Source organism: Pelobates fuscus, chromosome 5 (assembly GCF_036172605.1).
Source record: "Pelobates fuscus isolate aPelFus1 chromosome 5, aPelFus1.pri, whole genome shotgun sequence".
Classification (NCBI taxonomy): domain Eukaryota; kingdom Metazoa; phylum Chordata; class Amphibia; order Anura; family Pelobatidae; genus Pelobates; species Pelobates fuscus.
This window is the reverse complement of record NC_086321.1, coordinates 148960239-148974318: the sequence shown is the minus strand read 5'-3', so window position 1 is coordinate 148974318 and position 14080 is coordinate 148960239. Positions and strand designations below refer to the sequence as shown.

Below are 14080 nucleotides of genomic sequence, written 5' to 3'. Positions count from 1 at the left end.
TCGCACCCAAACACACAGAACGTCTATAGGAAAGCATTGAGAAATGCTTTCCTATAGAGTGTTTGAATGCGCGCGTGGCACTTGCCGCATATGCCCGGCGCTGGATTAAGGTAATCAGCTGAAGGGTACCCTGAGGGTACTATAGCGTCAGGAAAACCGGTTTGTTTTCCTGACACTATAGTGATCCTTTAATATAGGCATAATAGGAATTAAGAAAATGTTCATAAAGCGCTCCTGCTGAAAGTATGTCCAGCTGTACATAACTCATACAGTCGAGATTGCAATGATATGAAACTATAATCCAGGAGCAAGCTCAGTGCCCTATATTGCAGATGGCATGATGACATGGAACTGTGGGTCATGCCACTTCTTATCGCAACCACCTGACCAACTAGAATGTAAAGAGGAGCGGTCAAATAAGAGTGTGTGACTCCAATCTGAAGAGCTTTCTGCTAGCATACCATAATGGAAACTTGTCCACAGACATTTGCAATTGAATAGTTAAAGGAACACTATAGTCACCTAAATTACTTTAACTAAATAAAACAGTTTTAGTGTATAGATCATTCCCCTGCAATTTTACTACTCAATTTACTGTCATTTAGGAGTTAAATCACTTTGTTTCTGCTTATTCAGCCCTAGCCACACCTCCACTGGCTATGATTGACAGAGCCTGCATGAAAAAAAACTGGTTTCACTTTCAAACAGATGTAATTTACCTTAAATAATTGTATCCCAATATCTAAATTGAACTTTAATCACATACAGGAGGCTCTTGCAGGGTCTAGCAAGCTATTAACACAGCAGGGGATAAGAAAATCTTAATTAAACAGAACTTGCAATAAAGAAAGCCTAAATAGGGCTCTCTTTACAGGAAGTGTTTATGGAAGGCTGTGCAAGTCACATGCAGGGAGGTGTGACTAGGGTTCATAAACAAAGGGATTTAACTCCTAAATGGCAGAGGATTGAGCAGTGAGGCTGCAGGGGCATGTTCTATACACCAAAACTGCTTCATTAAGCCAACGTTGTTCAGGTGACTATAGTGTCCCTTTAATCATAGGGATCTATGTATCTGTACCTGTGGCCCCCTGCCCCCCCTCCCGCCAAAGTATTTTGTCTTCAACAAATGTGGATCAGTTGTAATTATTTATTTTATTATCTTTAATTTATTTATTTCTTCATTTTATGGAGCATAAGGTTCAATATGCAATAGATATTGTAGTTAAAAGACACTCCACACAGCTTTTGCATGCGGTTTTTAGAAACACACCCAATTAAAAAATAAATAATATCTAAAAAAAAAAAAAAAAAAATGTGCAAGAGAGTACGGAGAATGGACAACACTCAAGTAGCCTGCCCTTCAGTGGTCCCGCTCAGATGTCAAGCTGGTTTTAGCTCATCTTGTGCCATTACAAAAAGAACTAGGGCCATTTGCATATCCAACTGACCCCAACCAAAAGAGCGGTCTAGATTCAAATTGCAGGCCAGCTGTCTCTGCACGAGAAATACAGCAACTCTGGGCAATCATTTCAGCCCTGTTAGGCCTAGTCAGTGAGGTACAGCCGATATCCCTCTAGGCACCTAGAGCCAGAAGGGCTTTAAGTCAGGCATGGTTAAAGGCTGTGCTCCTCGTATTGCTAAAGTAGAGCATAAGGTCCAGGATACATACTTTTTAGATAAGCTGACAGTGCATGTTCGGCAGAGTATGGCCTCATTTAAAAAAAAAAACACAGCAGCAATGGGAAACTTACAAAGGAATGCGAGGATAATTTTTTAAGATAATACAAACTCTCTGCATCCCGGCCATGGCATACCCCCTCCACTTCCATAATTTCTTTATTTAAATTTTTTTTTCGGTCTACACTTTATTTTTTAACCATTTAAGTTATTATCTTGATATAAACCCCAAGAAAGTTATGATATAGAGAAATATTGCTTGTATTGCTGTTCAAGGTTATAATATATGCACAATTATGCACAATGTAAAATGCCAATAATGTATGCAATGTGGGTATTACAAGGATATCTGGCTCTTTGGAAATAAAGAATATAAAAAAAAAAAAAAAAAAAAGAAGAACAAGAATGCATGCTTTCATTGGAGTATATTTACTAAACAGTATAAAAGGTTTGTATTTGGGCAACGGAGTGTCCCTTTAACCCCTTAAGGACACATGACATGTGTGACATGTTATGATTCCCTTTTATTCCGGAAGTTTGGTCCTTAAGGGGTTAAAAAAAATGGATATAGTATCCAAAAGTAAAATGGTGCATGATATAGTGAAATTTATTTTAAATAGTGTAATTGTTCATTTTAAAGGGACACTCCATTGCCGCCCCACCCAATTTTTTTTTTAAATCACTCTTTAGTAGATATACCCCAAATGAAAACATTTATGAATTATTTAATTGAGGGTATATCTAAAGCAGCTTACAAATACTGCAGTTCTCTTGTCTGCAGTCTTTGCAATGAAAAACTTGCATTAACATGGTTTCCTTTAATAATTTTACGGTGAGCAGAAGGATTTTGGGCGGTATATTTCATGACTTTATCATTGCTCTCTAATCTCCCACACAATACCCTGTGACACAGTATTGGAGGTTGAGTTAATATGTTAGACTTTAGAAAAGACATTTTAAAAGTTAATATGTATCATGCAATAGAGATTTCAGGAAACAGACCACAAATTACATGCCCCACTGATTTTCAGTTATTGCTTGTCATTGTATTGTAGTATGTATAAAGAGCCATATCAGTTAAAGGGTTAACCTTTGAATGTACAACTTATTTGTTTCTATTACCACCCTCTTTCACAGCCCAGACAGTTAATTGTCTAGAGCTGATTCAGAAATGATTCAGTGACTGAGCCTTGGCAATGACAACACTGTGATCACGCACATTTATAATATCATTAACACACTATGCTGCTTTAAGAACGCACAACAAAGTGATAAATCACTAAACTGCCAGCTATGAGAACCTGTCAATTTGCTACATTAAAGTGGAGTTATCAGTTCTCTGGAATTTATACCATTGAATAAAAAAAAACAATGACATTTTTTAGGAGATGCTCAGTTTTCCTTTAATTTTATATTAAATGTAGCAATTGACATCATAATCCAGGTCAGACAAGGTAATGCTATGCCAATTAGTTCAGCGGAGGAGATTTATAAATAATGGCAAAGCGGTTCTTATGCACACTTTTTTTTTTTTTTTTTTATAAAATTGTATTGTTCCGCACCACATTTTTTCTTTTTGCCCCCTTTCCAACAGTTTTGTTCGGCACTTTTTTTTGACATTTTAAATAGTGGCGCTGTCGATGTATATATATTATTAAAAAACAAACAAAAACAAAGTGCAATAGTGTGCCTATCTTTATTTCCTGCAAAGGCTTTGGTAACATGATATGATATATAGTTACGGAAAAGGTGAAAATCCAATAAAATGTCCCCTGTCTATCAAGGTGAAGTAACAGTTTTATAATTAACTTATCTAGTGCATAAACATATGCACCTATTTTTACATATTACCCCCATTGTTCTCCTCTTAGTGCCGACTGCCAGATACAAAGGACAGATCTTATAACAATGGCTGACAGGGAGCAAAAATGGATAGAGGTGTGGATTTCTTTATTTACTGTATTTTTCACACCTCATAAATACATAATTGTTAAAGGAACAATATAGTGTCAGGAATACAAATGTTCATTCTGGACACTATATGTCTAGATAGCTGTTTAGCCCCACCCCTCCTTTACCGTCAGTTTAAAATGGTGAGTTACTCATCTTTTTCCAGTGCCTCGCGGGTCCAGTCGCAGATGGCCCCGCCTATGCTCGTCCCTCCCCCTTGGATGAGTTAAATTTGCTTTGCACTAATCAGAATCTCTGAGGAAATTTCAGCACCTCCATGCAGAGCATGGAGACACTGAAGCGCCTCTAGTGGCACTAATGTAAACACTGCCTTTTGTCTAAAAAGGCAGTGTTTACTGCTTGTCCCTGCAAGCATTTTATGTAGACTCCAGAACAAGTACATTAAGCTGTAGTTGGTTTGGTGATTATACTGTCCCCTTAAGCATTGGAATATGTAAACCGAATATTAGAAAGTTGGTCAGTAACCGTTCCCCTTTAGGAAGTCACTCAGTACACATTTTTTTGCAGCCATTTATCAACAACCATTAATACAACTGTTAGGAACTGTCAACATCAGACACTCAGATGTTGATTGACAAAAAAAAATTTTTTTAATGAACTAGATGAACAGAGTATTATGGGAGTTGTAGTCCAACATCTATGGGTTGGGATTTGACAAACCTAGTTTAGAACAGACTGCCTGTGTGTGTGCGCGTCTAAAAATTCTGGAAGTGCCAGTTCATTATTTAGATTCCTAGCTGCTGTTGAACAGAATGCAAAGCATTAGGTTAATTACCAATGCTGTGCAGTTCTGGGAAACGCAAGCTTTATGGCGTATGAAAAGGACTGTGGTTCAGTCACGATGGGATCAGCCCTATATTATATGTGGAGTGCTATAGTAACAATGTTTGAAGTCTATCTTGAGCATGAGTGATTTTTCTCTCTCTGTGTCCAATTATTCAGGCTCACTGCCCTGGTAAATGGCAGCTCGCCAACTTGTAAATAAATATTAATATCTGGCATTCTCTTCGTGCCATGTCCATGGTGTAAACACTGAAAAAAATGCTCTCCTGTTTGAAATGGAAAAACATGTCAGGAAAACCCTGTAGGCTAATAGCCAAAAGACAGGTGAGGATAAAAGCAGCACAGGTGTGCATTTTATTAAAAAAAAAACAACACAGTCTGTACAACACACACACCCACCCTCCCCTCCACCCCCCACCCCTGAAGGATCAGGCCCAGGCATGATCTTTGGACTTTAAATCAGCCTTGCTGGCAGCTGTCACAAGTTATTACCCCCTTCTGGATCTAGTCATACATGGCTTTCTTGAATCCTCATTTAGAAAATCTATACAATTCCTGACAAACTCCCCCATTCTGTCTCTCTCTCTTATATGCTATACTATATTACAGGGCTAATTAAGATGGTTATATTTAAAAACAAAATTTTATATGCATGCATTTAGCAGCCATTTTTATTTTAAATAAAAAATTGTAGAATAGATATGGAAATATTTTATAACGTTCACAAATGCACATACAGGTTTCCATAGCTTTAGTGAACTTGTATGAATAGGTTTTATTATTAATATTACGTTATATTAATAAGCAACTAGTTCAGATTGGGGTTTGTAAAAAAACTTTAAAAAAAAACAACCAAAATTAAAAATCTAGCTGAGTAGCTGTAAACAATAACAAGTTAAGGCTGTTTCAATCAAGCTTTAAAGTGGAAAGATTGAGAATTACTTGCAATGGTTACTGCACTTACTAAAGGCAGTATAAATGGTCGATCCAAGCAATATTATAAGTCATAAGTATAATTGTAAATATCTAGAAAAATCTGCCATATTGAATAAGCCTGGTTGCAGTACCACAGGCTGAAATACCATTTGTATAATCCCTTAGTGACCAGACGGATTTTTAATTTTCTTACCGTTAAAGGGACTCTCCAGTGCCAGTACCTTTATCCAGCGCCGATGTCCCTCGGCCCTGGTTTAGGGTCCGCCCACAGTCCTCCCCCGCCGACATCATCCGGCGGGGGAGACCTATTGCGCATGCTGGGCAAAGCAGCGCACGCGCATTAGACCTCCCCATAGGAAAGCATTGAAAAATGCTTTCCTATGGGGAATTTAGCGATGCTGGAGGTCCTCACATAGCGTGAGGACGTCCAACAACGCTATAGCCCAGAAAATCTGTGCTATAAACCAGGAAGTGCCCTCTAGTGGCTGTCTAGTAGACAGCCACTAGAGAAGGAGTTAACCCTACAATGTAAATATTGCAGTTTATGAAAACTGCAACATTTACAGTTGTTGGGTTAAGGGTAGTGGGAGTTGGCACCCAATGGAGTTGGCACTCCAATGGGCAGAAGTGCTCTGGGTGCCCGGAGTGTCCCTTCAAGGACCCGGGCTGTTTTTACATTTCTGTGGTGTTTAGCTGTACTTTTCCTCTTACTCCTTTACTGTACCCACACATATTATATACAGTTTTTCTGGCCATTAAATGGTCTTTCTAAAGATACCATTATTTTCATCATATCATTATTTACTATACATTTTTTAAATAAAATATGATTAAATAATTAAAAAACAACACTTTTTCTAACTTTGACCCCCAAAATCTGTCATGCATCTACAACCGCCAAGAAACACACATTCTAAATAGTTTCTAAATTTTGTCCTGAGTTTATAAAATCCCAATGTTAAACATGTTCTTAGCTTTCTTTAGCAACTTATAGGACTATAAGTACAAGTAGGACAGTGCTGTTTCAAAAATATATATTTTTAAAATGTATCAATAGTGACACTTATCTGTCATAAATCTCTGAATCACACCTCACATGTACATATTTTTTAAAGTAGACAACCCAGGGTATTCAATATGGATGTCCAGTCCTTTTTTAGAAGCCACTTATTTACAAATACTGGCCAAAGTTAGCATTTAGATTTGTTTGTGTGTTAAAAATGCAAAATACAATTATGAACGCTAACTTTGGCCAGTGTTTGTGACTAAGTGGCTACTAAAAAAGACTGAACATATCCCATTTGCAATACCTTGGGTCGTCTTCTTTTGCAAATGGTATGCCATCATGGGGTTAATTCTCATTCCTGGGCTACCATATGCAGGGCCGCCATCAGGGGGTGACAACCATGACGGTTGTCACGGGCCCGGCGGCCCTGGGGGGCCCGGACTGCTCTGGCAGTCCTGGGCCCCACTTTCCCTCCCTGCACACATAGATAGCGAATATCGCGATTTATGTGTGCAGCCGCGGGCCCCCCGGCTTCCCTGTTACCGCAGAGGGGGCCCAGGCAGCACACACTCTTCTCCTCTCGTTTCTGCTAATAACTCTCGCGATACCCGGTTGCCATGGCAACGCTCCGCGGGTCTCGCGAGAGTTATTGGAGGAGAGAGAAGAGGAGAAGCTGTGTGCTGCCTGGGCCCCCTCTGCGGTAACAGGGAAGCCGGGGGCCCCACCATGCCACCGGACCACCAGGGATGGAAACTCCCCCCTCCCTAGACACAGGTAAGCAGGGAGGGGGGAGAAACAATTTAAATAAATGTATTTTTTTTTTTTTATTATGTTAAAATGCCCCTCCTCCCCCTCACCCCAGATTGCAAATTTACACACATACACTGACACAACACACACTGCATACACTGACACAACACATACACTGACACAACACATACACCGCATACACTGACACAACACACACTACATACAGACACAACACACACACTACATACAGACACAACACACACACTACATACAGACACAACACACTGCATACACTGACACAACACACACTCTGCATACACTAATACTGCATACACTAATACAACACACACACTGCATACACTAACACACACAGTGCATACACTAATACAATACACACACTGTATTCACTAATACAACATGCACTCTGCATACACTACACACTAACCCACTCACTGCATCCACTATACTGAAACACACTCTGCATTCGCTACATATTAACACACTCTGCATTCACTACACTAGCACACACTCTGCATCCGCAACACACACTCTGCATTCACTACACATTAACACACACTCTGCATTCACTACACTTTTACACGCACTCTGCATTCACTACACACTAACACACACTCTGCATTCACTATACTGACACACACTCTGCATTAACTGTACACACAGCATCCACTACACAAACATCCTGTATTCACAGTACACACACTACATCCACCACAAATTGAAACACTCTGCATTCACTATACACAGACACTGCGTCTAATACACACACTGCATCCACTACAGACACTGCATCCACTAAACACATTTCATCTAGTACATACAAACACACACTACATCCACTACAGACACTGCATCCACTAAACACATTTCATCTAGTACATACAAACACACACTACATCCACTACAGACACTGCATCCACTAAACACATTTCATCTAGTACATACAAACACACACACTACATCCACTACTCAAACACACTTTGCGTTCACTATACACACTGCATCCGCTACACAAACACACCCTCTGCATTCACTACACATTAACACACTCTGCATCCGCTACACACTAACACACACTCTGCATCCGCTACACACTAACACACTCTCTGCATTCACTACACATTAACACACACTCTGCATTCACTGCACTAACACACACACACTAAATTCATTACACTGACACACTCTGCATTCACTACACACTAACACACACTCTGCATTCATTACACACTAACACACACTCTGCATTCATTACACACTAACACACACTCTGCATTCATTACACACTAACACACACTCTGCATTCATTACACACTAACACACACTCTGCATTCACTATACTGACACACACTCTGCATTAACTGTACACACAGCATCCACTACACAAACATCCTGTATTCACAGTACACACACTGCATTCACTATACACAGACACTGCGTCTAATACACACACTGCATCCACTACAGACACTGCATCCACTATACACATTTCATCTAGTACATACACACTACATCCACTACACAAACACACACTACATCCACTACTCAAACACACACTACATCCACTACTCAAACACACTTTGCGTTCACTATACACACTGCATTCGCTACACAAACACACACTCTGCATTCACTGCACAAACAGTATCTAATACACACAAACACTACATCCATTACACACATTCTAATTCACTTCCACTATACACACCACATTCAGTCCCGCATCATTGTCAGCGGACTAGGTAGGGCGTGGGCGGGCCCGGGAGGGAGGGAGGGGGCGGGGGGGGCCCAGACCTTGTGCTTTGTCAGGGGCCCCAAAATTTCTGATGGCAGCCCTGACCATATGCTCGCAAAGGCAACATAACCAATCTGGCAAATTTCAATGTAAAAAAAACAAACTCAAAGCCTTATATTTGACCCTGTAACTTTTAAAAACACTATAAAACCTGTACACGGTTATACTCAGGAGAGTTCGCTGAACACAAATATTCATGTTTAAAAACAGTAAAACGTATCATAATATCATCAAACAGTGAAAGTGCCGTTGTGTGTGAAAAATGAAAAAAAAACTTCACTTTCACTAACAATTTCATAGAAAGTTACAGGGTTAAATACAGTGCTAGCAAATTAAATTCTCTGGACTTTTGGCCTGGGTTTTCAGGCAGGTCCCTCAAATTGCAATTAACAAAATTACTTAATTATGTAAAAATATTACATAAATATGCACATAGAATTTAAATATATACATATTTATTATATATTTGAAGTCTACGTGTATATTTATGAAATTATGTATATTTTGGATTTTTATTATATACATATAAAATTTAATTCAAGTGTATTTTGATATACGTTAATATCAAAATACAGTTCGAATAAAATTACAGAATTATTTCAATTTTTTTATTAGTTTTACATTTTTATTTACATTTTACAATATATATACATATACACAAGTGTGTAATTTAATGATAAGTTTTTTTATTGAGATATATATATATATATATTTATTAATATTAATATATATATCCATCCATCTATATCTCATCTGCAGGCAGACGCATGGACGGCTATTGCAGCAATGTGACCGCTCTTTCAGGCCTAATTTGCCGTGGTGGGACTGTCTGGGCTGTCAGGCAGTCCCCCCAGACCGGGTGCAACACCGATCACTGGCAGGGGAACGAGTAAGTAATAAGGTACGTACGTGGTCCTCAAGGACCGTTTTTTGTCGGACGTACCTAGTACATTCGCAGTCCTTAAGGAGAAAATATACCCAATATAATAATGTTCACCCTCTCATCCAATTATACACACACACACATATATATATATTTTTTTATTACATTTTATCCCCCAGTTTGTAATCTACTCTATAACATGGTTTTTATATTATGAGTCTTATGTCTAGAATTTCTGCCTGTACAATACAAAACACACAGTTTTATCTGTTGGTCCATTTTTTATGGCAGAATTCCCCCAACCTTTTTGATAATTGTTCCTTTTAAGGCAGATGCATAAACAAAATTGAAATTTTACATGCGCATGTATTTCAATCTGTCCTTTTAGCTTGCACTCGTGGCGTTCTAAACATTCTGAGGAAATTGCTGCCCAAAGAAAAATTGACAAACTTCCCATGTGTATTCTTTCTGTGATCATATGCCTTCCACTGGATAATGTATCTGCTGTATTCAGACAAGAGCGTATGGTTTCCAAGCACAACACCTTGTAATAAGACGATGTGTTGGAGTACATTTATTTATGGCAAGTAAAACCTATTAATAGACCAACTATGATTTAAATACCTGAACTAGCAAATCCCTGATAAGTTCCCTAGATACATAGGAATGGCTTATTTCACTGCCAACATTGCAGTATTAAAATGGTGCAGAGAAGACAATAAATAAGAAACATGGTGACAACAATACAGAACTCATTATGTAGAAGCCCGGAGGAAAGGATTGGAAATGCATCAGATCGCAGGTGAAACAAAGAGCCGAAAGGTCATCCTAGGTTCCATTTAAGCAATGCATTGGAAAATGTTCATTGAACAGTGGATTGTAATTAATAAAATATTTTGTTATTCAACTATATTAACAACCTGGATATTTTGGCAGTCATTTATGAGGTTCACCAGCCTAAGTGTGTTTAAAATATTGAGTGTAAGATGAGCAATGTATAATATTAAAAAAAAAAAACAAACAAAAAAAAAACAACCACACAGAACTACACACCCAGTTGTCAACCCACCTTGACACACAACAGCACTTAACTGTTGAACTCAAACTACCCACTGACGAAAGTCCTCATATTGTATGTCACCAGCCTGCAAATCTGTCCTGACTTTCCAAAGAAGCGGCATGGAGACCAACAAGAAATATAAGTTTGATATCCCTCTACCAAGAACTGAAATCACCAAAGCCACGAGTGACTTTCTCCTTTTTGCTGGTAGATGCAGCTGTATTATCATCTTCAGCAGAACGTTTCCTGCAGAGGGCAAAATGTAAAAAAAAAATGGTTACTTGGAGAAAATTGATTTAGAATTCTAAAACGAAAGAACACAACAAATGGAGTAGAAAAGAATGGGGAGGAGGGTTGAGAATAAAAAATTCACCATGGACCTTGAAGGTCTCTGCCTGTTGATTCAATTGAATTTGTAATCTGATACAAATTCTGAGGAAGAAAAAAAATAAACTATAATCGAGTAGAACAATGTGGGGGCTTGGTAATTTTGAGCCCCTGGATAAGTTCCCTCTGTAATGATGATAAAGTGATCTCCATATTTGAGATCCGATTAGTTACTAATGCCTTTGTGTTTTTTTCCCCAACCATGTTTTCTTACAATATGCATTGCCCTTGTATGTATTTTCATTGAGATATGCAGATTATACGGGTTATATCTGTTAAGCCAGAAGAGAATGTAATGACGCTTGTGCCATTAAAGTCTTTAATACATGATTACAAGTCTGTTAACAGAAGTCTTCAGCAGGTGTTTAACAGTTACGCTAACAGTGCCAGTTATCATAAAAGATTATGGTTTCAGTCACCCTCCCGAGGATCATGACCACAGCTGGGAATCTTCTAGTATGAGTGGCTAGGGTTACAGCAGCAAAAGCAAGCAAGTCCTGGAGAACCACAATCGTTTCGATAATGTGTAGAACACTACTTAGTGTAAAAGGTAAAACGAAAAAAACAAAAACACACAAAAAAACAAACAAAACAAAAATACAAGAACATGACCCTTTAAACTTGTTACAAAAGGCAGAAGAACTGGTATTTTAGCAAGAGTACGAACAATAAATGCAGCAATATCCAAACTGCCTCTGGAACATAAATTAAATAAACGATCAGGGCTACCATCTTCGGACTCATAGGTCAAATCATCCTCCCAGCAAAAATCGATGAACTCTGCTCTGTAACATCTACTTTAATAACCATTTGGCTTTTGTAAGGGTTTAGAAGGGAACAAGTCATGCTGCACCTGGTTTAAAAAGCTGGAGTTTTAGGAATTCCCCTCAGGACAGTGCACTAGACCACATGGTTTTATAGCATAAATTATTTATGTTCCATATATGGATTGAATTAAACAGTGCACAAAATACCTGAACTGCTAAGAAGGGAGGCTAATTGTACAATGGATCCCCAGTTATTGCAGGAAAACAGCTCTCATGGAGCTCAGGCAGCCTTTGGGAGTAGTATTTCAACTGCTGGGCGGTTCTACCATCCTGTAACACCCAGTTTACACCGTTTCTAAAATGGCCACACCACTGTAAGTTCTGTTTGTGAAAACAGAAAGCAAGACTTAAAGAAAATAATTACTCCCGTTTCCAGACTTCAAACCAATACGAGTTGAATACATTTTCCATGCTGTAAGGTATGCTGGTGCCTTAGAATTCCTATGTTCCACACAGTGTCAAAGAGATGCACAAAACTAACCCACTGGAAAATGAGATCTCCGTGAAGGGTATTGATTGTCACGGTCCATTATTCTCAAAAAGCACTGACAAAGCTTCAGTTTTATCCACCAGGAAGGTACCCACTTTAAAAATGAACACATCTAAAACTGCAACAGGTCCTTAACATGACAGCAGATAGAACCTTGCTTTTAGATTTAAATTGTGCTGCTAGATCTCCAAGTGTAAGCCGTTTATAGAGGTCTAAAACCAGATCAGAGGTAAACAATTTCCTGCCTCGGGTCTCCGCAGACATACGTATTACAGGAAAAGAAAGTATTACAGGAAAAGAAATAAACTACCGTATATACTCGAGTATAAGCCGAGTTTTTCAGCCCATTTTTTGGGCTGAAAAACCCCAACTCGGCTTATACTCGAGTCAGAGTCTGTATTATGGCAATTTGCATTGCCATAATACAGACTGGGGGGAGAGGGGGGCTGGCAGAGCTGTAACTTACCTTTCCTGCAGCTCCTGTCAGCTCTCTCCTCCTCCGCCGGTCCGTTCAGCACCTCGGTCAGCTCCCAGTGTAAGTCTCGCGAGAGCCGCGGCTCTCGCGAGACTTACACTGGGAGCTGACAGAGGGAGCTGCACAGACCGCGTGGAGGAGGAGAGAGCTGACAGGAGCTGCAGGAAAGGTAAGTACAGCTCTGCCAGCCCCCCTCTCCCCCCACTGAACTGCCACTGGACCACCAGGGAAGGAGAGCCCCCCTCCCTGCCATATATCAAGCAGGGAGGGGGGACGAAAAAAAAAATAAGAAATAAAATAATAAAAAAAAAATTAATAATAAAAAAAAGGGGTATAAGGACCACTATGGGAGGGGGGGGGGGTATGAGGACCACTATGGGAGGGGGGGGGGGGTATAAGGACCACTATGGGAGGGAGGGGGTGGGTTAAGGACCACTATGGGAGGGAGGGGGGGTATAAGGACCGCTATGGGAGGGAGGGGGGGTATAAGGACCACTATGGGAGGGGGGGGGGTAAGGACCACTATGGGAGGGGAGGGGTAAGGACCACTATGGGAGGGGGGGGTAAGGACCACTATGGGAGGGAGGGGGGGGATAAGGACCACTATGGGAGGGAGGGGGGGGATAAGGACCACTATGGGAGGGAGGGAGGGGGGGGATAAGGACCACTATGGGAGGGAGGGGGGGGATAAGGACCACTATGGGAGGGAGGGGGGGGATAAGGACCACTATGGGAGGGAGGGGGGGATAAGGACCACTATGGGAGGGAGGGGGGGTATAAGGACCACTATGGGAGGGAGGGGGGGTATAAGGACCACTATGGGAGGGAGGGGGGGATAAGGACCACTATGGGAGGGAGGGAGGGGGGATAAGGACCACTATGGGAGGGAGGGAGGGGGGATAAGGACCACTATGGGAGGGAGGGTGGTATAAGGACCACTATGGGAGGGAGGGGGGGTATAAGGACCACTATGGGAGGGGGTGGGATAAGGACCACTATGGGAGGGAGGGGGGTATAAGGAC

At 40.2% G+C, this 14080-nt stretch overlaps 1 protein-coding gene across 1 annotated transcript in view; it reads right to left on the bottom strand.

Moving 5' to 3' along the window:
• Positions 1-10378: 10378 nt before the first annotated feature.
• Positions 10379-14080, bottom strand: part of PPIL2 (peptidylprolyl isomerase like 2) — a 48794-nt gene continuing 45092 nt past the window's right edge. The window contains exon 20 of the mRNA XM_063454463.1: positions 10379-11125. Within this exon, the coding sequence (XP_063310533.1) occupies positions 11035-11125 (91 nt within the window). The 3' untranslated portion in view covers positions 10379-11034. The remainder of the gene's footprint in view (positions 11126-14080) is intronic.